This window comes from Trifolium pratense, linkage group LG2 (genome assembly GCF_020283565.1).
Source record: "Trifolium pratense cultivar HEN17-A07 linkage group LG2, ARS_RC_1.1, whole genome shotgun sequence".
Classification (NCBI taxonomy): Eukaryota; Viridiplantae; Streptophyta; class Magnoliopsida; order Fabales; family Fabaceae; genus Trifolium; species Trifolium pratense.
Window position 1 is genome coordinate 33,183,681 of NC_060060.1, and position 23,688 is coordinate 33,207,368.

Consider the following 23,688-nt stretch of genomic DNA (forward strand, 5'->3'; position numbering starts at 1 on the left):
ATAAAGAACAAACTATGAAGATAGATTTCATTGAAAAAATGCACACAGTAAATGTTCACAAAGTTCTGCATTCAAAAGCAGAAGAATTTAACTAAAAGATGAAGCAAATTTATGTGAATTTCTAGTAGGGAAAGAAAGTGATATACTTATTAGCTCCCCATAGCCATCAAAAACTCGCCTTCACATACAACTTCACCTCCAACATATGCCTTGCCATCCATCTTGGCAATTCCAAATCGCTTTTGCAGCTTAGTAAGTGTCATTCTCATAACTAAGGTGTCCCCTGCAATCACGGGCTTACGAAATCGCACTTTGTCTATCCCAGCAAAGAAGAAGTTTTGACGAGAACCACCCACGTCAGGCTGCAACATTACCAAACCACCAACTTGTGCCATTGCCTGCAGCAAAAGATCTCGTGTTTATGTCCTCTTGTTAAGCATATTATAACAGAAAGCATATTCATTTTTTCCTCTTATTGACTTGCTTATTGTATAGGTATGAGATTGTTCGTTGATCAAATGGAACTTCTAACAGGTCGTTTGCATAAAATAATAGTTTTCAAGCTTATGAACAAGCTTAGAGAATTACATACACTGGTTATTTATATCAATTCCAAAGGTCTTTTGAGAATCTAAGTAATATGGAAAATGATCTGTACCAGCTAACAAGGAAGGAATCAAAGGTTATTGTAAGCTGGTCCAATGAAGAAGGCAAGACACTAATTTCATAGACCAGATATTGAGCTCTTGGAGGTGTTAGTTTCAAATTTAAACATTAGTTTTATACTCCTCCTAATATCCTAATCAAAATAATGAAACAAATTATAAAATATAAAGAAATATGGAAACCAATCCTTAGAGATGATTTAAGATATTCTAAATTACTCCCTCCTCCGGTCCTTACTATAAGAAAAAAGTTTACTTTTCAGATGCATCAAACATTCTATGAACCTAAAAATCAAACTTTTTCTTATAATGACTAGAGGGAGTATTAAGGTACTATCTTAGTATTATGAGGTACTTTTTGCATATTCTAACACTACTCTTTAAGCTAAAACTAGTAAACTTTAAGCGTGTTTATAAATATAGGCTTATAAAATGGATATGTCAGAAAGATTATCATTGCTAGTTCCATGAATGAATATAAAGAGAAAAAGTGCAGAGTGGTGACCTCAACCATGAGAACACCAGGCATGATAGGTCTTTCAGGAAAATGACCAGGAAAAAAATTGTCATTGATAGTAACATTCTTTATGGCAACAGCAGAAACTCCAGGATTGTATTCAATCACTCTATCCACCAGTAAAAAAGGAAACCTGAAAAGAGAAACATGAATGATTCACAAAACAAAAGACACAAATCACAAATGTTTGTTGAGTTGAATTACCTTACCTATGAGGTAAAATCTCAAGAATCTGATTGATGTCCATGACTTTTGGAAATGCAGGATACCCTACAACATAAACAAAGTATAATGTTGTCAATTGTCATAATCTCTATAACACCGACACTTCAGATTGAAAGTGTGTCCGACACAGCCAAATATCATGTTGATGTGTCGGTGTCGTGTTTGTGCTTCATAGGTCATAAATAAATAAATAAATAAGTAGAAACATAAGAAAGGAAATAAAATGTTGTAAATCATACTTAATTCAATGGGGGTAGTGTCTTTTTGTTGAGGAGGAGCATTGGCGGCGGCATGGGAGGAAGAAAAGGTGGTGATTAGTGATGGTTGTCTGAATTGGGATCTAGTGGGGAAATTGATGATGAGTGGAAAACTGGGTTTGGATGGTGAATGGGAAATTGGAGAAAGCAGCAATGTGTTGGAGAAAGTAGACACTGCCATTGGAATTGATTCTGAAGCTTGTTTCTTTTCCTGATCTCCTAAGTAGTCAATAGTCTTAACAAAAACAACAATACTTGTGAGGTGAATTAAGTGAATAGTATCTTAATTAGTTTAATCTAATCTAATGTTAAAAAGCAAAGAAGGCGACATGAACGATGGATGGCAACAAAGCCAACAACATATCTAACCTCTTTTAGTTTTATTTCACTTCAGTTAGGACGGACTCTCCAACGTTGTTCATGTTTGTTGTCAAACTTGTTGTTTCTTATTCGTTTATTGGTGCCCCGAACCCAATAGTGTTGGGCACGAGGGAGTGTGGTAAGATGATATCAGAGTTTTTCCACAATTTTCTGAACCACTTGTAATCAGTTTTTTGATTGGGGCACCCATCATCACTCATATATGCGCACCAAGCCTAATAGTGATGGGCGTGATAGAGTGTGTTAAGAAGTCTCACATCGGTTGCGAATTGACCTAAATATATGTTGTAACAATTTTCACATAATAATATTGTCTAGTTGTCGTTTTAGACAACGATCGTAGTTTTTTTTTTTTTTCGGTTTTGAAGTTTCTACGTTATATTTTTGGGTTGTTGCGCTCATGTGCTTATTTTTACTTTTTCAACTCTGTTATTCCTTACGGTGCCCTTCTTCAAAACTCTTACCACCTGAACCAATTCACTAATGATTTTTTCTCGTTTTTATTCGATTCTTAGGGGAAGGAAATTTTAACAATCCGTAATTCACCATGAAATGAGTAGAGTCTAGACAAAATTGATTTATTCAAAATCGAATTTAGGTTTTCCTGAATGATATGTTTTTAGTAAGACTCGTTAACTGATTAAAGTTTGATAGACTCATCGTCGATTTGAGCGAGTTCAATTTGAAAGTGACTCAGAGTTGTTGGTTGACTATCCATTTGAGAAGACGTAACAATTCATAATTTAATTTTTAATAACATTATTCTTCTTATGTCATCTTATATATACTTTGAGGTTAAGTTTGTTAGAAGACAAGCAAATTTGATTGCTCATACTCTTGCTATGGTGGTCAATATTTGGGGTAGTTTTCATAAATTTAAAATTATTCCCTTATATATTGAACATTTATTAGTTAACAATAAGAATTAAATTTATTTAACTGGAAGGTAAAAATTTCTAAGTTTAAACATACTGTATCAAAGTCGTACTTATTTCTAACGTAAATCTAATTTCCCCGTCATACATTTTTATAGCGAGTCCCTCGTCTCTATTTTTTGGAAGTTATCGATGTGGGGCTTCTTCGTTTTTGCTTGTATGGAGCTTATGGTAAGATGTTGGACTTGTTTATTTTTATCTTCTCCAACTCACCATTTTCTACACAACAATTGTTGGCTTATCTCACTATATTGATGTGTGTGTATATATTTCTATCATACATCATACATGATACATCACATTTTCAATTTATTCTTTTACTTTTTCTAACAAATTGGTAAAAATTACAAACAAGTAAAAAATTATACACTTTAATGGCAAACATGCCAACAATACAAAATAATCAATAAATTAATAAAAACACTTATGCATTAATTAATTAGTTGAAAGCAGAACATATATTGCGAATTTCACCATTAACACCAGTCTTCACTTCAATGTTACTCATCTTCACAATTGATGTTCCAAATTCAACATTAAATGTTAATCCAAGCAACCCTCTTAAACCTAAGTATCTTTGCACTAAGGTCTTTGTAGAAGCATCATTCCACAATGCTTGATCAGATTGAAGAATTCTGCGCCCGTTCCTCAAATTAGCATAGTAAGAATTATCAAATTTGTTTTGACTTCCAGTATCAAATGCAACTCTATTTGTAGCACCATTGTTTTGAGGGCAAAGTGTTTGTAATTGTGAAACAAACGAAGGGTCGATGGAAGCGTCGGAAGCACCATTTGTTGTGAAATTGTACAATCTTTTACTAAAGAATTGACATGCAACAGTTCCAATTGTATGTCCACCTATATACATTCATCAAAATAAATAAGTAAATAAATAACACATCCGATATTCATGGAAATAGATTTGCTGCTGTAACTGCACGATATGAACCATTTAATGTGAAATAAGTGGTTGAGATTAATTAATGTGTTAAATTGTATATTTTTTTAACTACAGCATATCTAGGTTCGATAATCATGACTTTGGAATATTGCATGTGTGCTAATTAACTTACCAACTAAGGTGACAAGGTCTTGAGTGTTAAGGCCTTTTTCTTCAAATTTTCGTTTTTGCACATCAACAGAATCACTAGGACCGGGCAAATTAGTGACACTAAAGCTTGTGACACGCGTCCGTCTCTACGACCAGTAGGCACTTTCCAACTCAGTCCACCACTCTGCAGTGCATACATATATAAATAAATTAGAAATATATTCAACTTTTCAACTTATGTCATTTTTATTGATCCAATTCTATGTACTAGTAGTATTTGGTTTACTAATATCATTAAAGTAAAATGCTCAATGGTTAAATTTGTTAATTACCATAACAACAGAATCACGAGCAGCAAGGGCAAGGATATCAGCACAAGAGACAACACCGGGACACACATTTTCGAGCTTTGTCTTAGCATCATCAATAACTTCATAACCTCTTAAACCAAGGTTCGGTAATGCTGTTCTCTCGGTGCCTAGGCCAGCAATGAGAACCGAGGCGTCACAACCTTGGACAAAACAATCATGGAAATGCAACCTAAGTAAACCAGGAGCCAAAGAAGAATCGGAGTTAACATGAGATGTAACCGTTGACTTAACAATCGATTCCGCTTGAGGACATGTACTCGAATAGAATCCTACATATGTCTCTTGGCTATGAACTTGTATGTTCACAATACCCAAAACAAGGAAAATAATTACAACCTTACACAAATTACTCTCCATTTCTATTTTTTAAGGAAATCAAGAGTTGAAATTAATGCAATGAACAGCCTATTATAAATCAACAAAAGTATGCAAGCTTATATAATATGAAATATATAACTGTTTAGGACTTTAGGCTTTAGGTGAATGTAAGAGAGCTAATGTATAATGATTATGTGAAATATGCAATTGATGAGGTGCAAGTATTTATATGGAAATTTAGAATTAGATTTTGGGGGTCAAAATTAAGATTAATTAAGAGAATGAGTAAGCTAAGACGGCTTCTATATGCACAAGTTATTATGTGGGAGCCATGCATGCAAATATAAAAAAGTAATTGAAATGATCTATGATGGATAAATATATGTATAGTGGGTGGAAGTGGGAATGAGTATAGTCGTTGGGTTAGCCCTCTAAATTTGTCATGTGGTCGTAAATTTGCGATGGTTATTATTATATTTACAAAAATACAATATGGTTGATTTTTTTTATTTATTTTTTGGTACAAACAACAATATGATTAATTTAAACTCTTGAAACAAATACAATGTATACTATGCATGCAACTAAAGTGCAATTAGTTTCCGTGTCCGTGTGAGAGTTTAGACAATGACTGAATTGTAGATATATATTTTGTCAAAATTAGTGTGGTTTAGTTTATCCTATTCTCGAGAGTTATAGGTTAATAGAGGGAAGTGAATTTTCCACACATATAGAGGCAGGGACGGACCTAGGTACATTAGAAAAGGAGCGGTCGCCACCCATAATACATGTATTAATATAGTACCCTATGCATAAAAAATATGGTCGCCACCCTTGAAATAAAAGTAAAAGAATGCAATACAAACCTTTCAACCTATAATAATAGTATAACAATATTTTGCTTCCTTACAAATTCACTAAGACACTTGTCAACTTAATTAGACTTCTTATCTTAGTAATTCTTATCTGTAAACATGTGTTGTGTTGTGTCAAAAACTCAAAATGTTTCAAGTCCCTCATAAGTAGTAGAAAAACAAATTAGAAAAGTATTATCAATCAAGAGTTATGTTGAATTTTCTTAACTACAATAATTTTAGTTTTTTTTTTCCTTTTTCTTTCTTAATTGTATATTCAGTCCATTATATTTAGTTGTAATTTGGTCTTTTACGTTTACAAAGTTTTAAATTTATCGCTTGTGTTATTGATGTCAACATAGTTCGCTTTTTTGGTTAAATTTTGAACTAATTTCGTCTAGCTTTTTGTTAAATTTTAATTTAATTTCGTCTAAAAATTTCACCTAGTACCCTCCTAAGTTGTCCGCGTATGCAAATTTTTTAGCCACGTGGACTATTTAATCAGAAATTTGACTAAAATGACTGACTTGAAACTTTTTAAACGTAAGAGACTAAATTAAAAATAAACGTAAGGGACCAAATATACGATTAAGGCTTTTTTTATATATTGAAGTATAGAACTTTTTATATTTTTTTTGTCTTAGATGAAGTGGTAATCCACCGAAATTAAACTCATATATAATTGTGTGATTCCGAGTTCGAACCTGAGTCACGACGTCCGGCCTAACAATTTTGGTATTTTTATTGGTTTATCTAGGACTTATGGGACAAAGTTTAGAACTTTAGATAGTTGAGTGTCTTGAAAGTTTATAATATTCACATCGTAAGTTGAGTAATAAATTTTTATTTTCAATTATATGTTATTTTTCTGCCACCCTTAATTAATTTTTCTAGTTCCGTTGGGATTGTAATGAATGTTGGCAGTTCAATTTATGATGTAAGGCTGAGATTAATTTTATTTAAAATTTCAATGGTTTGATTTTAAATTAACCGTCGAGATCTATTATTGCGTGAAACTGTTAAGAAGTCTCACATCAGTTACGAGATTGCTTAAATATGTATTTATTAGTGAAGGTAATCCTCACCTTACAAGCTGATTTTGTAGGGTTGAGTTAGATTCAACTCTCAGTCCTCTAATTTTATAAGTAAGAGTCAATCATTATCTTACAAACTGATTTTATAGGGTGATGATTGCCTACACAACCATCTTTTAGTATAGTATATATCTCTTTAAATTGCTACCTTTGTATTTAACACTTCTTTATCAATAAAATGCTTTTGTAAAAAAAAAAAACACGTTTCAAAAAATAAATCTTATCTTATTCTCGTATCTAATCAAAGGCCATTGTGGATGCCACAAATGTGGAGGTTCTAGATTTGAACTCCATCGGTATTTTTAAGGAGAGATAGATGTGGGAATGGGGAACGCTGGATCCTTGGTTACGTGGGAATGGGGAACGCTGGATTCCTTCGCCTCAACCTGAAGGGATGTATAACTTATTTGTTAGGGACCTGATGGTAGATAATTATAAAGCTTGTAATGTGACTAAAATTCGCATGTTATTCCCAGTCCAGGTGGCAGAGAGGATTATTGCGACACCTCTCATTGGGTCGGTTTATGTGGATAAAATGGTTTGGGAGGAGGAACGAAATGGGTGTTACTCTGTCAAATCCGGATACAAGCTTTCTATGAAGTGTATTTTCCGTAATGATAAATACCATGTGAAAGGTAATTGGAAAGAAATATGGAAAGTGCATGCTCCTCATAAAGCGCGTCACCTTCTTTGGCGATTATGTAGGGGATGTATTCCAACGAGGTGTCGGTTACTAGAACGTCATGTTGATTGTGATGTTCATTGTCCATTATGTGAAGATGAGGTAGAAGATGATGTACACGCTTTTTTCACCTGCGCTTCTGCTCAATCCAGTTGGCAAGCAGCTGGACTGTCATCTGTCTTGGGTTCTGCAGCTTGTCAGCAAGGTAGTGCGGCAGATAGAGTGTTTGCCTTGTGTCGGAATGAGGATTACGCTACTATAGGTAGAGTGGCTATGCTATTATGGAGTATATGGCATAACCGGAATGATAAAATTTGGAACGATAATGTTAGAAGCCCAACCCAAATTGGCCGGGCTGCGTTTGATCAGTGGAACGAGTGGATTGCCGTCCATAAGTTGCGAAGTAACGAAGATCATGTTGTTCCGCTTGTCAGTACCATTCGGTGGGAAAAGCCTCGTATAGGATGGTTAAAGTGCAATGTAGATGCAGCATTTTTTGTCGGTGCAGGTAGGACCGCGATGGGTGCTTGTTTTCGTAATAATTCTGGTGAGTTTATGGCTGGAATTACGCAGTGGCAGCAACTGTCTTTATCAAAAGAGGAGGGTGAAGCATGGGCACTATTGCAAGCTATGAATGAAGCTAAGAGTAGAGGTTTTGAAAGCGTCCAGTTTGAAAGTGACTCTCAAGTGTTGGTTGATGCTATCCGTACCAAACGGCGAGGCAACTCAGAGTTTCTTTCAATCGTTAATGAAATTATTCTTGTTATGTTATCATGTGTGAACTTTGAAGTTAAGTTTATTATGAGACAAGTGAATTCGGTTGCTCACACCTTAGCTAGGGCGGCCAATTCCTGGACTAGTTTCCATAGATTTGAGATTATTCCTTCATGTATCGAACTTTTGATAATTAATGAAATGCAGTAAGTTTGTTTGGTTCAAAAAAAGGAGAGATAGATGTAAATTTCTTTAAAATTATTCTTTGAGTTCTATTATTTTCTGTGTCTTAGATCGAGAAGTCGTATATCTTTTCTAAATTTGTTATTATATAAAAAAATTGAGCATGTGTTGCTTGTCATTTTTCCCTTTCAAATATAGTAATTCTTCTAGACACAAATATAAAAAAAATTGTTTACATGGTGTTTAAGAAATTTAGTGAAGTGTAGTTAATTTTTCTGATTTAATGCAAAATATGAGTTTAGTTTACTATATTACCCATTTTAAAAAGTGTAAAAGTGAAATAAATGCATAAAATAAAATAAAATTAAATAAGAGTATATTAGAAATATATAGTAGTATTAATTAGTTTAAAAATAATTAATTTTTACTTATAATAATAGTAACTAAAATTTAAATATTTTTTTGATTATATTTATGTCGGAATGATTACATGACCTCATACAAAGGCCGCATGATAGCATCACCGTGTTTTCATTGAATTTTTTTTTTCTACCCCAACAATTGTCCATCTATCCCAACATTAATTTTGAATGGACGAATTTGCCCTTATATATAAATTAAGTGTTCAGGTATATAAAATTTTTCTAATATTTTTTTTACCTGAACACTTTGGAAAAAAGTGTGCAGGTATGTAAAATTTTTCCAAATTTATTTTGTTACCTACACACTTTGGAAAAAAGTGTTCAGGTATATAAAATTTTTTAATTTTTTTTTACCTGAACACTTTAGAAAAAAGTATGCAGGTATGTAAAATTTTTCCAAATTTATTTTGTTACCTACACACTTTGGAAAAAAATGTTCAGGTATGTAAAATTTTTCTAAAAACTTGTGACCGTTCTCGGCAAACATGTCCGCTTGTGATGCCCCAAACTTCGAACTTACAGAGTAATTTTTTGCGAGACCGATTCACCTCCTTCATGAGTTTTTTTGCTAAACGAAGGTTAGTTACGATATTCTCTGCCCCGAATTATGGTGGGGAATTTGGCTATGCGGGTGCATTATTGAGCGTTGATGAATCTCTTGTATGTTCCTTTGAGATACTGAAACTGAAACCCGCTGATAAAGAGGGAGGTAGTTCATCGAAAATGATAATCATGTAATGGCTGAGACTATATTGTAAATTGAACTTCCCCATGCATCCTTTTGTGCTGAAGCAGTGGTTATTGCTTTCAAAGTGTTCAGAAAAAAAAAAAATTCTATGATACTTGTGAGGATTTGTGTTCTGTTTCTGATGAGGGTTTTGATTATTGTTTAGAATCTTGTTCTGGTGGTAGTAGTAGTAATGATTATGTTACTAGGTTCAATTTTTGGACTAAAAACCTTGAAAGTGTTCATCATAGACGAGTCAATTTTTTAAGATGGATGGGTTTGGAGTATGATGAGAATTCAATTGATGGAGATGAGAATTCCTGTGTATTTTAAATTCTTGCAATGAGGACTTGATATTGGAAATATATGGGACTTTTCAATTTTTGTGTGCTTTGAGAACCGATTTCCGATATTATATCTCTTCTTGTTTTGCCTTCAGGCCTCAGAAGTGCAGGACGGATGCATGCTTCCTTCACATCCGACGGGAAACATATCGTTTCACTTCGCGAAGGTTCAAATGTTTGTATCTAGAATCACACTGGCCAGGATAGGAATACCTCCAAAGCAAAGCAGATTTTGTCTTCCGGGAGTTTTCTATCCCACAATGCAACAATAGCCATACTTGGTTTCATTGAATAACGGAAATATCAATATGGCTATTTTTTTTTATATATCTGAACACTTTTCTCCAAAGTGTGTAGGTAACAAAATAAATTTGGAAAAATTTTACATACCTGCACACATTTTTTCAAAGTGTTCAGGTAACAAAAAAAATTAGAAAAATTTTATATACCTGAACACTTTTTCCCAAAGTGTGTAGGTAACAAAATAAATTTGAAAAATTTTTATATACCTAAACACTTAGTTTATATATAAGGGCAAATTCGTCCATTCAAAATTAATGTTGGGGTAGATGGACAATTGTTGGGGTAGAAAAAAAAATTTCTCATCTTTAGAGCTCGGCCTAATAATTTGGCCCAATGAATATCTTGGCCCAATTTATCCTTCGTTTTCGTTTTTTTTATATTTTTTCCCATTAAAACTTGGCCACCATCTTCATAATTATCCAAGATAAATTCTCTTCCAACACCCCGTGATTCTTTTTAACCCCCAAAATTCATTCTAATTTTGCTCTTGTAGAAAAATTCGGTACGCAGAAACCGAATTTTTTCTTAGTGCAAATTCAGGAAAAATTCGGTAAACAAAAACCGGATTTTTTTATTAAGGCAAAAAATTCCGGTAAACAGAATCCAGATTTTTTATACAAGGGCAAAAACGAAAATCCAAGGGGTGAAAAAGAAACATGGATGGGTAGAGAATTTATCATTATCCAATGTTTTTAAATCCTATAGTAATAGTTTGTAAGTATATATATATATATATATATAATGACATGAATTCAAAATATGAGAGAAAAGGTTGATGTATAATTATCCCTCCAATAAAAATGATCAATGAGAATTGATCTGTTGAGTTCAAACAGAGAAAAATGATCAGTAATTTGTTGTTTGTTAACATGTTGAAGGAATTCCATAATTTAATAGCATACATGATAACTATGGACCTTACTCTATTAATAAAGTGAATATTCACTTTACAAAATAGAGTAAGATATATCTTTACGATTTGACGATTATATAACAAATTACATATGAGATAATATCCATTAACACGAGGTGTCAATTAACACCTAATTATATAGTTTAAAATTTTAATCATATGAAAATTAAAGAGGATTATCATATGAAAATTTGTACGAGCCCCCGTGTTTTCATAAAGAATTCACATTGAATTTTAGCTTCCGAATTTGAAATTCAAGAATTCAAAACACAAGTTAAAAAGAAGGCAACTAACAGAACTTTTCTTTGGACACAATGAACATTGATAACGAAGCAGGGCTACCATTGTCATCCACATCCATTTGAGATCTTGTCTTCTTATCATCGGAGAATGACTTTTTGTTTGAATCGTTGATTGAAAGAACTTCAATATTGTCCTTGTGGAAATATTCATATTGTATTCAGATATATTTTTTCAATGGACTCGTCTGCATGAAGCTTTAAGTCAGCCAGCCATTAATGCCTCATCCGAACATTCAACACCATGTGAAGAACTAAACCAGCTGAACTCCTCTTCAGTATTGAGACTCCCTATTCCAAATGCTAAATCACAACTTCTGCATGATTGTATAGAATCAATTAATTTTTCAGACAAAGGAATAGATGAGGTAATTTTATTCAAATTGGAGGGTTAAATAAATTATAGATGAGGTAATCTGTGTTCCTGGGTGTTAAATAAATTATATAATTATTGTACCACTCCTTGTGCTACCTCTATGAGGTGGCCACCTACCTCCACCAGCTTAATGACGGGAATGCTGTCTACTAAATTTTTTCCGCCTTCTCCCAAATCCTTCTGGACAACCACTTTCTCAAGGCCGGTTTCCATCTCGACCCTTGAATAGTAGTCGTACAGGAGAACCTAAATGGCCCCCAATGTGAGTACGATCACACTCGAAGCTGGGGAAAAAATTAATCAATATATTAATTTGTCAAAAAATAATAATATATAATGCAATTAGTTTAATTTTTAATAGTCACACAAATGTTAATATCATACGGCGCTGACTATAAGACAAATGGTAAGTGCAAATGGCATGGATCGTACACTCCTTGTTCGAATGACTTGCACCTACACACATGTTATTAATGAAGCATGCAACAAACTAACAATTAAAAATAATAATAGTAATAGTAAAGTAGTATGTGTGTGCACTCGCGTGTGCATGCGTGCGTACGTGCCTGCGTCCGTGTGTGTTAAATAAATTATATAATTATTGTACCACCTCCATATGCTACCTCTCTATGAGGTGGCCACCTACCTCCCAAATCCTCCTGAATAACAACTCTCTTAACTTCGGTTTGCCTACCGGCCCGTGAGTAGTAGCTGTATAGGATAACTCTACACTTCTTGTTCGAATGACTTGTACCTACACACATGTTAGTAAAGTAGTTTAAATTATACATAATTAACTTACCATAACGCTCAGCGGTGCCGCAAAAACAACGATGGATAAAGAAGTACAAATCCATCCAAGTACCACGACATGATGCTTCTTAGCTATAGCAAATTGTATAACTAAGAAGATCGATAAAAATAAACCCACATTGATTGCCATAAGCAATTTGAGGGTTAATCGCTGTAATTAAAAACAAATTAAATACCTTAGTAACAATATGGTAAAAAACATCTTAATAATTTGTAACAAATTTAGAATATAAATCATTTTTGCCTAAGCATCTCTAGGCGCATATACGATGTATAGAATGACATAGGTCATCTCTACGACACATCCAAAAGCGTTGATAGAAATAATTATAACGCCGTCCATCTATAGGAAGACATAATACAACCAAAGCACACAAGAAAACAATGCTACCAATTACGGTGGCGAATGATAAATTCTCTACCCATCCATGTTTCTTTTTCACCCCTTGGATTTTCGTTTTTGCCCTTGTATAAAAAATCTGGATTCTGTTTACCGGAATTTTTTGCCTTGATAAAAAAATCCGGTTTTTGTTTACCGAATTTTTCCTGAATTTGCACTAAGAAAAAATTCGATTTCTGCGTACCGAATTTTTCTACAAGGGAAAAATTAGAATGAATTTTGGGGGTTAAAAAGAATCACGGGGTGTTGGAAGAGAATTTATCTTGGATAATTATGAAGATGGTGGCCAAGTTTTAATGGGAAAAAATATAAAAAAACGAAAACGAAGGATAAATTGGGCCAAGATATTCATTGGGCCAAATTATTAGGCCGAGCTCTAAGTGAGGATGGCCCGGTTGATTGACTTTTTTTATTTTATTTTTATTTGTAATTCAATTAATTAAAATTGAGTGAATCAGTATATTCCTCTCAAATGTTTAAGTTTGTATTTGAACGGTATATTATATTTATTTTTGAATTTCAACACCGTCAATTAAAACGATTAGTCTATCGATTATTATCACGTACTACATAAAAAAAAAAAAATAATCAACAAAAAATAATAGGAAATAAAATTGGACAAAGAGTGATTCAAAAAACTCAAACAAAAGATTCATAATGGCCGGCCTAGACATATTTCGAACATATGGTTTGATAAAAATGCATGATATTTTTTGTCTTTATGTACATATTAGTGTATTATCAAATTTATTAAATTTAATTTATGGATCTCCGCGGAGATGGAATAGAGAAACTTTATGAGGTAGGAAAGGGACGAAGATTGTGACTAGTAATAATATTGGAGAAACTCTATGGATCTAAGAGGATTCATTGTCCAATGTAATTAAGAAAACTCCATTGATATATATATATATATATATATATATATATATATATATATATATATATATATATATATATATATATATATATATGGGGTTTTCTAACTTAGACCCTAGTTAGGTCTAAGTTAGCAAGGTGCACCTTTTCAATTGGACCAAAATACCCATTCTTTTAATTTTTGAAAGAATATAGCAACAGGGGCATTTCTGTAATTTTACATAAAAAAAAAAATACTGACACGCGCCCCCACCTTCTTAAAAATTAATAGACGTGGATCCAGTGTCGCGCGCGTACGGAAGGACCATGGTTACAGACCGTTGATTTCCATCAGACAGCCAAGATGTGATCTCATTAAGGCTGTCTGATTGATCAGACAGCCCAGATCATCCTACCATCTTGTCTGCGCCACACTAGATTATAAGCTGGAGAGAGAAAATTTTACTTTTGAAAAAGGCAGCCACGTGTCAGCATATGAATGGGTCTGCGTGATTTTTTCCATTTTATGCTTTAAACTCGATTATTTCGTCGTAAATTAATTTTTTATTTTTTAATTTTTATACCAAAATTCATAATTTTTTTTTCTCTACAAATAGAGACTTGGTTTGTTTGATTTGGACACCGAAAAAAAAACGCAATTTTTCACTACTTTAAACTCGATTATTTCGTCGTAAATTAATTTTTTATTTTTTATTTTTTATACCAAAATTCATAATTTTTTTTTTCCTACAAATAGAGATTTGGTTCGTTCGATTTGGACACCGAAAAAAAAAACGCAATTTTTCACTACCTTAAATGAGATAAAACGATAATTAAAAACTAATGTTTGCTTCTGAAACCATTTATCTGGTACAATGGTTTCAGAGAGTTGTAATCTGAAACCATTTTGCTGGTAGAATGGTTTCAGTAAGTTGATTATTAGTTATTTGCTTCTGAAACCATTTAGCTTGTAGAATGGTTGCACATAGTTGTATTCTGAAACCATTTTACTGGTAGAATGGTTTCAGTGAGTAATTTATTAATTGTGTTTGCTTCTGAAACCATTTATCTGGTACAATGGTTTCAGAGAGTTGTAATCTGAAACCATTTTGCTGGTAGAATGGTTTCAGTAAGTAGATTATTAGTTATTTGCTTCTGAAACCATTTACATTGTAGAATGGTTGCACATAGTTGTATTCTGAAACCATTTTACTGGTAGAATGGTTTCAGTGAGTAATTTATTAATTGTGTTTGCTTCTGAAACCATTTATCTGGTACAATGGTTTCAGAGAGTTGTAATCTGAAACCATTTTGCTGGTAGAATGGTTTCAGTAAGTAGATTATTAGTTATTTGCTTCTGAAACCATTTACCTTGTAGAATGGTTGCACATAGTTGTATTCTGAAACCATTTTACTGGTAGAATGGTTTCAGTGAGTAATTATTTAATTGTGTTTGCTTCTGAAACCATTTATCTGGTAGAATGGTTTCAGAGAGTTGTAAACTGAAACCATTTTGCTGGTAAAATGGTTTCAGTAAGTTGATTATTAGTTATTTGATGAGATTAAGGTAGTGAAAAAAATTGAGTTTTTTTTCTGTGTCCAAATCAAACGAACCAAATCTCTATTTGTAGAGAAAAAAAAATTATGAATTTTGGTATAAAAAATAAAAAATAAAAAATTAATTTACGACGAAATAATCGAGTTTAAAGTAGTAAAAAATTGCGTTTTTTTTTTCGGTGTCCAAATCAAACAAACCAAGTCTCTATTTGTAGAGAAAAAAAAATTATGAATTTTGGTATAAAAATTAAAAAATAAAAAATTAATTTACGACGAAATAATCGAGTTTAAAGTATAAAATGGAAAAAAATTAACGCAGCCAATCAGCTGCTGACACGTGGCCTGCCTTTTCAAAAGGCTTTCTCTCTCCGCGTCAGCCATCACGCAAACTCGCAGCTGTCGGCGCGTGTGATGCACGCGCTCTGATCTTGTGCAATCACACGCTGCCACGTGTCATGGGGGGGGAAAAAAGAAGTGGGGGCGCGTGTACTGTTGCATAAATTTACAGAAATGCCCCTGTTGCTCTATTCTTCCAAAAAATTAAAAAATGGGTATTTTTGTCCAACTCAAAAGGTGCACCTTGCTAATTTAGACCCAACTGGGTCTAAATTAGCAGCCCCCTATATATATATATATATATATATATATATATATATATATATATATATATATATATATATATATATATATATATATATATATATATATATGTCACATTTTCCTTTAATACTTTTACACTTCCAAACATATTTCGAAATCAACAAGGAGACCAAAAAGAAAGCAAAAAAAAACTACAAGTAAATATTATACACTTCAATGGCAAATTAACATGCCAACACGTACAAACTATAATCAACAAAATCGTTCATGCCACTATGTTTGGTTTAGTGGTGAAAGATTTGAATAGTATGCTAGAGGTTCTAGGTTTGATCCTTAGCTCCATTGTAAACAACAACAACAACAACAAAAAACCGTTTATGCTTAAATTAGTTGAAAGCGGAACATATCTTGCGGATTTCACCAGCAGTACCAGTCTTCACTTCAATGTTGCTCATCTTCACCATGGATCTTCCAAATTCAACATTAAATGTTAATCCAAGCAACCCTCTTAAACCTAAGTATCTTTGCACAAAGATCTTTGTTGAAGCATCATTCCACAATGCTTGATCAGATTGAAGAACTCCACGCCCGTTCCGCAAGTTAGCATAGTAAGAATTATCAAATTTGTTTTGACTTCCGGTATCAAATGCAACTCTGTTTGTAGCACCACTGTTTTGAGGGCATAGTGTTTGTAATTGTGAAAGAAATGTAGGATCAATTGAAGGGTCAGCAGCACCATTTGTAGTGAAGTTGTACAATCTGTTACTAAAGAATTGACATGCAGTAGTACCAATTGTATGTCCACCTATATATATATTGATTAAAATAAATAAGTACTTACTAAATAACATATGTAAATAATGTGATTACAACTTAAATATGTAATTCTAAAGTGTTAAATGAATTTGAAATATTGTATAATCACTTACCAACTAAGGTGACAAGGTCTTGAGTGTTAAGACCTTTTGCTGTAAATTTTTGTTTTTGCACATCAACAGAATCACTAGGACGAGGCAAATTATTTGCATCTGAAGCCTGTGACACGCGTCCGTCTCTACGTCCAGTAGGCACTTGCCAACTCAGTCCACCACTCTGCAAATGAATACATGAATAAATTAGGTTTATATCGCTACAAGAAAAGTGGTAATTTGTCTGGTTTTTGTCCACAGGGGTAAAAACCCCTTTGAAATGTGTACAATTTAAACTGGGTTAACCCCTGGAAAGGCAGATTTCAAAAATCTTGAATTTATTATCATTTGTAAACTATATATAGTTGAGTTAGTTAATTACCAAAACAACGGAATCACGAGCAGCAAGGGCAAGAATATCAGCACAAGAGACAACACCAGGACATGCGGCCTCGAGTTTTGTCTTTGCATCATCAATAACTTCATAACCTCTTAAATTAAGGTTTGCAAATGCAGTTTTTTCGGTACCTGAGCCGGAAATGAGAACCGAGGCATCACAACCTTGGACAAAGCAATCGTGAAAATGCATCCTAAGTAAGCCAGGAGCCAAAGTAGAATCAGAGTTAACATGACCTGCAACTGTCGACTTAACAATGGATTCAGCTTGCGAACATGTACTCGAATAGAATCCTACTCGTGTCCCTTGGCCATTCACTAGTGTGTTCACAAGACCTAAAACAAGCAAAAGAAACACAACCTTAAACAAACTACCCTCCATTTTTATTATATTTTGATACAAGATATAGTTCTTTAGGACTTTAGGCTTTATGTGAATATATAAAAGTTGTAAATGATTGTGTAGTGGAATGCTATGAAAATGCCATGCATGGTGCAAGTATTTATATGGAAAGGTTTGGACTTTTGGGGTCAAAATGAAGATAATTAGTAAACAAAAACGGCTACACATTATGCAAGTGGGTATTGTGAGTGGAAGCCAAGTATCAAAAATAATTGAAATGATTTTTGGATAATGGGCTAGTGCTGGCCCTCTAATATTTGTCTTGTGGTGACAATGGTCAATAATTTATATGTATGCATGCAAGCTAGTACAATAAAATGCAGTTTCCGCGTAAGAGAGTTTAGTCTATGAAGCACAGATAGAGAGGTACATCAGACATAACTCGGATACCGACACATTGATACCGATAATAATTTGAAAAAATAACATAATTTAGTATAATTATAAGTGTCGGTGTTGTATCGGTGTCCGACACTAACATATGTTCGACACCAAAATACGTCTAACTTAAGGAATGTCCGTGATTCATAGAGTTTAGTTTAGAAATGATGAGTGTGAAAATATGAATGTCAAAGTGCGGTTTACTTTATCATATTATCGATGGTGACTTGAATTGAATGTGTCTAATCTAAATCAAAGCCACTTAATTTGGATGGCTTATAGGTTGTCATTTTGCACCCTCATGCAGTGCAATATGATATGATTGGATCCATTCATCAACGCGTTTACTTTTTCTCACTATGGCATGCTTGGTTGACTTTTTATATATACAACTAAAATAGAGTGAATCAATGTGAATCAATTGTATTCTCTATAATACTCTCTCCGGATACGTGACACGATACCAATATGGTGATATAGGAAAATTTTCAAAATTTTCGATACGATACTGCCAGGATACGTTCCTTAAAAATTAAATATATAAATACAACTAACCAAAAAGGACATAATTAGTACTACTATCCCAAAAAAACATCATCAGTATTATAAAAAAACGACATAGTTGGTTATCATACACCAAATACAACAAAAAATAGATCACACCGCAAGGAAAGATGAGAACGTAAATATATTTGGTTCAAATTGATCAATAAAAGTAAATATATTTGGTTCAAATTCTGCACCAAATACAACAAAAATTTGAGTTTTCTTCATTTATTAGCTATTTATAAGAGAAATAGATATAAATAAAAATTTAGTGGAATCTTTTTTAAAATCTCACTGCAATTGCGGTGTGATGCCGCGTTAGCAATACTACTGCCGCAATTGCAGATGCAGACCGCAATTTAAAATCTCGACTAGTAATTAGACTAATTAATTCAAATACTTATTGAGATGGTAAATCAGATAGTTGAGCAGGATTGGTTATGTTATCATTCCGAAACTAAGTTTCTCTAATTCCAACCGGAGCGATGTTGGGAACTTGCACTCCATATAACAAACAAAAGCTCCATATAACAAACAAAAGCTGGAAGATAAAAATATAAAATTCATTTCGAACTTGGACATTAACTATTAGAAAGGTCAGAGTTAGACTAGTTTCACTAAAGATATATCTATTGATGGCTATGAAGCACCGACACAGACAGTATCAGACACGACACCGACACAACATGATTATTATTATTAAATAACAAAAACATAAATGAACTGAAAAATTCTTGGCTGTAGTGAAGTAGTTGTGTATAGTTAGTGATTATTGATTTCACTAAAACTAATGAGATGGAAAAAGAAACAAATGTGGCTTGCTTAGTCTGATTCCTTTGAAACACTGTCTTCCTCATGAATGTTGCTTCTCACTCTTCCAGGTTTCATGGCAATTGGGAAAGGGACCTGTATTACTACCAAAGTTAGTATCTAATCCATAGCTTCCTTAATCTTAGTAGATAGATAGTAAAAGGAAATTTATACCTGTTCACCGGCATTAGGGCCGTCAGTGTTGACGAGGATAGGCCTGCAATCCTCATCCATATTCATCAAGCTTGAGTGTTGGAAGTGCGCAATAAGAGCAGCTTTCCCTTGTATGCGAGCATATGCGAGTGCTGCCACTTTCTCACTGTTGAAAAGCTCCCATTTTTTTCCATTGAACACCTGCCAGTGCCACAATTGCATCGTAAAGTTTTAGTCTATCGATATAAAGTGTGTGTTATGTACGCGATTAATTTTAATCACAATCATTGTTATTTTCTGCAGCTAACCTCATAGAGTGGTACAATCGAGCTAGGACTAGTCATGTTGATGAATGCATATCCAACATTGCAGTTGTTCTGCAATCAATGTTGATTCCATGTGAATAATTAATTAACAAATATAAAAAGAATGCCAAAATATATTAAACATTGAAAGAGAATAAACACTTACTTTGAAATCAATTGGTAGATACAAAAAATCATAAGTTCCTTTATGGCGTTCGTTGATTGTATCCCGCAGCTTCATGGAAGTATACCTTTGCAAAACGTAAAGCATAATCCAAAAAAATACCAAATGAATATACAAATCTTTTGCATTAGAGAATATGAGAACAATTTATGCAAAAAGCGAAAACTATTTAATGTCGTATAGGAGATAGTACTACTTACTTGTTAGGAATGTTCTTTATCATAAGTGTTGTTCGCTGATCTTCGCCCCTCATTATGCAGTCAATGTCAAGTTCATACCGTTTCAAATCAGGCAAGTTCGATGTGCCTACATTTCTGCGGCTTCTTAAGCCTTTGTAAGCATCAAATGAGTTGTTAACCATATGGTTTCTACCAGGAAACATCATGCCCCTTTGGTTATGGAAGTTGTGTCCAAAATGAGGGGGCGTGTTATGAGGAACAAAGTCAACACGGTGCGGTGTTACGGATTCCCCTACATATGTATATCTTCTGTCCCAAAGAGGAGGTGATTGCACATGATGGTTATGTGATGGTGACATAGGAAGTTGGTTAAATCCTTGCAGAGTAGGTGCTTCACAAGTTCCATTGAATGGTGAGTTCGGCCACATTGTTCGAAGAGGCGGATAGGAGTTACTCCATGTTTCATGATGGCCAGAAAGAGGGAAGCTTGAGCTTACATTACCAGTGGATTTTGAAACTGAAAAAAAGAAGAGGAAAATATCTTGTTAGTTAGAACAACGATATGGTTCAAAAGTAAAAGATACAAAAAACGCAAACGAAGAACACATGGTATGTGATAATGCAGTTCGTCCAATTGCGCTTACATCTTCGAATGCACAGCGGTTGCAGTATCTTTATATTGAAAAAACTTAAGAGTTTACATAGTACAACAACTAGTTGCACTTATTGACTTACCACATTCATCAAAATCCATAAAGGGTCCATTGGACTTTACTTGACAAAACTGCAAGTTATTGATTCTTTCTTGTGTTTTGAAATTAATGTTTCCAGCCATCTCAAGAGGATTGAGAGGAAAATCATTAGTAAAACCATGAGGACGTTCCGGTAGGGAATGAGGATGAAAAGCTAATGAAGCTTGAGTATCCAAATTCCACTGCCCTAGTGAACTAGATTCAGTAAATTCACATTGGTTTCCAACTGATTTAACTTTGATTGCAGACGGTAACGTGTTCGGAACACTTGAAGAGAAACCATGAAAGCCTGCTTCAATATTATACAAACATCAGTGGAGGAAAATATATATTTTTTTATGCTAAATTGATAAATCATGAACATGTTCTCTACCTTGGAAGCTGGTTGTTAGAGGACTCTTCTGATGAAGACAGAGGTTGCATTCTTGTTTGAATTCGGGATGAATCTGTTGAATCATATAAAAATATGGTGAAGTTCAGCATTTGAGATTGATGAATCATTAAAAAAAACTTATAGTACAAGTTCTTATAACATAAGTGCTTTTGTATAAGCTTGTTAAAAAAAAGTGCTTATGTATAACAGTATAAGCTATATCTAAGTGTTGTTTTCATATGGACATGTCATAAGTTGTTTCCATAAGCTCTCGCAAACAATCTGACAAGTACTTATATAAGTGGATAAGCTCAATTAAGCCAATCCAAACAAGCCCTAACTATGACTGGTTACTATCACAACTTATTCAGGCAGACATATAAACAAAAATTAACACTAAGTTTCAACGAGGATTAAAAATGCAGCATCCTACCTTTGGAATCGAATAATGAATTTCAAATTTCTTGCGACCGAAGAGTGTATTATCGAGTGCTCTCTTTGCATTCTGAGAAGCTATGATATCATAATATGATATAATAGCAAGTGCTTGATGTTTGCAAGCTCTATAAAAAGTGTGAATATCTCCAAATTGCTTCAAAAAAAGAAAATAAGTGATTATCACAGTCCACAATATCCACTTAAACTAAAGGACACTGAAAACAACAAAAAAAGAGCATACCTCAAAAAGTGCTTTAAGCACAGTATCATTAGCATCACTATCAATATTCCTCACAAGTAATGTTCTAGAAGAATGTTCACCAAAAGGTTTTTCTCCGGTGATCGAGGTATTGCACAGTCCTAGTTGATTGTGCTGAGCTCGACCGATGATTTTGGAATTCTTTTCTCCAGAAAATGAATTATCAACATCTTCAAGTTCCATACCTCCAACATTGCTGAAAAAGTCTAGTTCATCTATGTCATCACCGTTCCAGTCAGTCGCTCCAGAAAGCAAATTATCCTCATCCGGAAGTAGGTTTCGAATGATTTGAGCCCCGAGTTCTTCAAAAGAGTCAACAAGCTCCTCTTCCTCATAATGCGATACATTTGTATTTACTGAACGTCCGTATAAAGCATTATTTCCAGATAATCGCACTATGCAAACAGAAGCATACAAAGATATAGCAGATTAGCCAACAATTTTCACAAGAAACCTTAGCATACAATTTTGTAAAGAAAACTTACATTTTCTGCTAAACAAATCTGGCAGAGAAGTTGAGAAGTGACTACTTTCACGCGGAGCCACCATTATATTATTAACTTCACTACCATATGAAAAATTGGATACTGCTTGAATAGGTTTTGTTCCTTGATCAGAATCTACATGACATAACAAATTCAAAGAATAATTATTTCAAGTACTTACCAAACTAATCCGCTCCAATAGCGCAACGTAACAAAAATCTATACCGTAATATACAAGTAACTAAAAATAAAATGAGCATTATACAAATAAAATATATATATATATATACAATGAGCTACAATAGGAAAAACGAACAGACGAACATGTTAGTAATACTAACCATGGTCTTTGGAACTTTTACCGAATTTCCAACATCCAGTTTCGCTCTGCCAATAACAGAAAGATAAAATAAGAATCGAAAACACGGTGTTCAAAATGGAATTTACTTAACAAGAAACAAGAGCATACCTCAGTAGACGGAGAAATATAGTCCGAGGAAAACATCGATGAAGAAGAAAAATTATTGAAATCTTTACGAGGCATGATAAATCTCAGAATTTGCAGATATTATAACCAAAAACAAAATTTTGAAACTTATTGATCACAGCATAGAAGGGTAGAGTAGTAAATTCAGTAGTTTTGCTTCCTCAAGATGAACACTACAAAGAACAAACACAACTTGTAAGCAAAATCTTCCAAGTTATCACACAATTATAAAGAATAACTTCAAAGACTCTTTTTTTTTTTTTTAAAGAATTAATGTCTTATAAAAGACTTAACTGTAAGAGATTATGAAAAATAAAGAGCCATTAAATAAAATCATGCAAACTTGGCAATGGCACATAATAATACTAATTGCAAAACCCACTTATATTGTGAAAGATCAATAAGATCACAAATAACACGAACTAATATTAAATCATCAATACTAATAGATTTGATTAAACATTATTCACGCCAACAAAAACAACCAAACAAAAAAAAAGTTAATTGAACATAATATTCCTTTCATTCCTTTTTAAATCAACATAATATTTCCTTGATTCCTTTTTAAAACTGCCGTATTTAAAGAAAATTTTCAATGTATACTAACTATATTATTTTGTCAATAATATTTTTAACTATTTATCAGAAAGAAATATATAGAATAAAATAATAAATGGTTAAGACTATATTAGAAAAAATATATAAGTATTTCATCTTGTCCCAAACTTCAGAGAAAAATAACAACCAAAAATAAATAAATTTCATACAAA

The 23,688-nt window shown here is 33.3% G+C and overlaps 3 protein-coding genes and 2 pseudogenes across 3 annotated transcripts; all 5 read right to left on the reverse strand.

Annotated features, from left to right (window-relative positions):
* Positions 1-33: 33 nt before the first annotated feature.
* LOC123910624 (3-hydroxyacyl-[acyl-carrier-protein] dehydratase FabZ-like) lies at positions 34-2,068 on the reverse strand. Its single transcript, XM_045961785.1, has 4 exons — positions 1,647-2,068; positions 1,392-1,452; positions 1,171-1,315; positions 34-398 (listed from the first exon to the last, which is right to left on the reverse strand). Exons 1-4 carry the CDS (start codon positions 1,843-1,845, stop codon positions 150-152), a joined length of 654 nt encoding a protein of 217 aa, XP_045817741.1. The 5' UTR covers positions 1,846-2,068; the 3' UTR covers positions 34-149.
* Positions 2,069-3,419: 1,351 nt separating this feature from the next.
* On the reverse strand, positions 3,420-4,895 carry LOC123910622 (annotated as a pseudogene).
* A 6,350-nt stretch (positions 4,896-11,245) lies between these two features.
* LOC123904588 overlaps positions 11,246-23,688 on the reverse strand; it is a 39,716-nt pseudogene continuing 27,273 nt past the window's right edge.
* Positions 16,040-17,634, reverse strand: LOC123910621 (cationic peroxidase 2-like). The gene is made up of 3 exons (XM_045961783.1): positions 17,150-17,634; positions 16,789-16,951; positions 16,040-16,664 (listed from the first exon to the last, which is right to left on the reverse strand). The coding sequence occupies exons 1-3, from the start codon at positions 17,543-17,545 to the stop codon at positions 16,246-16,248; spliced, it is 978 nt and encodes a 325-aa protein (XP_045817739.1). The 5' UTR covers positions 17,546-17,634; the 3' UTR covers positions 16,040-16,245.
* LOC123910626 (protein MEI2-like 4) lies at positions 19,255-23,017 on the reverse strand. The gene is made up of 12 exons (XM_045961788.1): positions 22,901-23,017; positions 22,773-22,818; positions 22,432-22,566; positions 21,929-22,341; positions 21,683-21,841; positions 21,250-21,322; positions 20,860-21,165; positions 20,146-20,641; positions 19,928-20,012; positions 19,765-19,833; positions 19,478-19,657; positions 19,255-19,399 (listed from the first exon to the last, which is right to left on the reverse strand). The coding sequence occupies exons 1-12, from the start codon at positions 22,973-22,975 to the stop codon at positions 19,316-19,318; spliced, it is 2,121 nt and encodes a 706-aa protein (XP_045817744.1). The 5' UTR covers positions 22,976-23,017; the 3' UTR covers positions 19,255-19,315.